The sequence below is a fragment of the Sorghum bicolor genome, chromosome 1, assembly GCF_000003195.3.
Source record: "Sorghum bicolor cultivar BTx623 chromosome 1, Sorghum_bicolor_NCBIv3, whole genome shotgun sequence".
In the NCBI taxonomy this organism is placed as follows: Eukaryota; Viridiplantae; Streptophyta; class Magnoliopsida; order Poales; family Poaceae; genus Sorghum; species Sorghum bicolor.
In genome coordinates, this window is record NC_012870.2 from 22,178,141 (window position 1) to 22,181,428 (window position 3,288).

The 3,288-nt window shown below is 39.7% G+C and overlaps 1 protein-coding gene across 1 annotated transcript; it reads right to left on the reverse strand.

Moving 5' to 3' along the window:
- LOC110435482 (uncharacterized protein Mb2253c-like) lies at positions 340 to 2,747 on the reverse strand. The gene is made up of 6 exons (XM_021461054.1): positions 2,595 to 2,747; positions 1,942 to 2,040; positions 1,702 to 1,845; positions 1,106 to 1,213; positions 821 to 872; positions 340 to 741 (listed from the first exon to the last, which is right to left on the reverse strand). Exons 2-6 carry the CDS (start codon positions 2,038 to 2,040, stop codon positions 707 to 709), a joined length of 438 nt encoding a protein of 145 aa, XP_021316729.1. The 5' UTR covers positions 2,595 to 2,747; the 3' UTR covers positions 340 to 706.

Here is a 3,288-nt window from a genome sequence, read left to right on the forward strand (position 1 = left end):
AAAAAAATTAAAATAGAAGATAGCTATATTTGCATAATCATTTAGACAAGTTGAAGTTGCTCTTAGTTTGGGGGCTATTGCAGGGGTGAAAGCATAAATTTTGGCCAACAAAAATAAGGGTGGACACTCAAAAGGAAAATAGGGGGCTACCAGAGTTGATCTTATAAGCATCCTAATTGTCCTAACGTCGATGTTAGCCTTTCGATACGTGTTTCTATACTCGACGACGCCCTAAACCGCTGTTGGGCTGGGGCATATTTGCACAACCTGTGTGTTCTGTTACGAAATGAAGTAAATACTAATGCGCGTCAAGATTCAAGGATGCTGGAGCAAGGTGTGCATCAAATCCAAAATCTAAATAGCCATCTCTAAAGGCCCCAGGTCAACTTATCAAAGCAACCTTAAATTCAGGGCAAGCTTCCAAATCAGAGTTTCACATTAAACTGATGCCCCATAGTGTTACGGACCGAAGCTCACACCAGTAAGCATCCCTCAATATTTAAGGTCTAAACCATCTCTAAACATGGATCACCTTCATCTGGATACAGAAATCAGACATCCGTGGAAGCTTGATGATGAAATAGGTCCAACTAGTGCTAAATTTATTGGAATATATAGTGCCTACTAGACGGCAAGCCACCACCTCAGCTCCTGCTGTAGAGTAGGCTAGCAGCTCAACAAAGGTGGAAGGCTGGTAACTGATGTATCAGATGTCACCACGCTCCTCATACACGGCGCCACCTGCAATGTAGTGTAGCCAGTGATTTTTATGAAAACAAGAAAAGAAAAATAGAATTGAGGGATGAGGTATGTTTTGTACTTTCACGCGTGATACCAATGTTCGCCTGGCGATCCGCCTCAGCATTCCACTCCTTCATTCAGACAGGAAAGGGGTAAAATCAGCAGAGCACTTAGCAGTACAATAGAAACTAATGCTTCTTTTTTATTGTTATTTTCTTTCAATCTGATGAAAGCAACTGTTGAGTGTGGTAGCTTGCTTAACTAAAGCATATGAGTGGTAACATCGATCATTGTGACCAAATGTCTATGATACAAAATCAAAGAGTCTGTAAGACTATATAAAACTGATAAATGCATTGCATACCCGACGAACATGGGTGATCTCAAAGGAATCAAAGTTCTCTTTTAGCTGTTTCACTTCATTGCACAGCTCCTTCATGTTCGGGTGCTTCGTTTGCCAGACATCATTCACCTATTTAGGATAGAGAAGAACGTAAGCAGCAGCCGCAACAACATTTTCTTGATAACATAATTCTCTGGTAAAAGATTTAGTTGGAGGGAAGCTTATGCTTTTAAAGATTGCACAATGAATGTAGTTCTCAAGAAAAGGCATAAATGATTCGACAATCTAAATCGAGAGTACTTGTACGCATGTTCCTTCCTTACTATCAGAATATAAAATTGCACAGAGAAAAATGCAAAGACAACATTGACAACGTTATTTAGCTTTGCTCATTCCTGTATTTCTGTAGAGTGAAACAAGAGGCACACTATTATTATTTTTAGGTAGAATAGTATGTACAGAAAAAACACATCTGTACAGGTTGCTCTTCTGCTACTTTTTCCCAATTGTCTCTGCCTTTTTCCTTAAGCAGGGCGACATGTCTATCATGACAAAACAGAGAAGCTAGAGAACCAAGTAAGGGATGAAGCTTTGATAACTTATAGTGAAAAGGATACCTGATTGCAGACAAGTTGAGAGTCGCCATGTACTTTAATACTCGTGAATCCATGATCAATCGCTTGTTTCAGTCCTAAGGTCAGGCCCCGATACTCAGCAACATTATTAGTAGCGACACCAAGGCCCTCATGAATCCGAGATACCTTCATAGTTATGTGATAACAACGGTGAACCCAGTGATAGATGGAGCAACCGCAAAAAAGAATTTTTTTTCAAGTGCAGTAAGTATTTGATTATACCACTCTACCATCTTCAGTCATAAGCACAGCTCCAGCACCTGCTTTTCCTGGGTTCCCTTTTGAAGCACCATCAAAATGAAGAATACCCTTACCCGCCATCTGAACAACCAGATAAATCAGCTTATGCATGAAAATAAATATCATATATGATGGGGACTCGGAAGCATCACAAGTTCACAAGACATGAATCTGAATCATGCAAGTGCATAAAAACATGTAGCTAAGATGAATTAGTACTTGAGCCTTGAGTTGTTATTGGTTTCTATCACTACCATAAAGCACGAAGACATGCGGTTTATGGGAACTAGACAACCTAGAAAACGGGGGAAATTTTTCCCAAATCTAAAATGCATAAAATCCGTTTTCATCTCCTATGACCAATGCATGAACAGGCGAACCCCGAAAAAATTCAGTTCATTTAGGAAAATAAGCCAAGCAACAATTGTGCCATCAGCTACGATCGACCAGTGGATTCCGAAAGTTCAATCGAGAATCGAGAAAAATAAAAATGAACGGGTGAACGGATCGGGTTCGCAGTAGATCAGCACCAAGATGCCGCACGCGAATGGCGAATCCAAAGCTGACAGTGCTAGATAAATGTTTGGGTTCGATTGAGAACGGAGTAATCAACCAGGGCAAGTACGATCCCTTACCAGTTGGAGTGGCGCGGCGGCGGCGGCGGCGGACTCGGGAGCGGCGGTTGCTGCTTCGGCGCCTCGCTGTTCTGGAGGAGGGACCCGACCGAGTGACCGAGCGAAGTTGTGCGGGGCCGCTCGACTCCGGCCGGGTTTTATAGTTGGCGACTGGCGAGGTGGGAGGGTTTAGGGTTTAATCTCCTACTATCAATTCGGGATTGATCCTATCAATCAGGATCATTTTAACAACTGATCCTATCAATCTTTGTATAAAACTGGAATTAAACCTATATATATTATGGATGCCCGCCAAATCGTTGTACAAAACCGAAATTAAATAGATGCCCTACCATAGTTTGACGTAGTATGATATCCAAATCACAATTAATCCTTGTCCCAAAATAAACACATATCTTATTTTGTGATATAAAGATGTTTTATACTGTTAATAAATTTGACTCTTTCAGAAATAAGATATTCTTTCCATCGCCCCATAAAAGTCACTATAAGATTTATGCTGATCAAACTTCTTTTAGATTTAACTAAATTTATAGAAAATATTAGTGACATTTGTATTTATAAATAAGTTTATTACAATTAAACAATCTATCAAATAATACTAACTTATGCATTGTGAATATTAATAAATATATATTTAATCAATGTAACTTAGGAGACAGAAGAAGTGATATTTTAGAGAAAGATACATTGA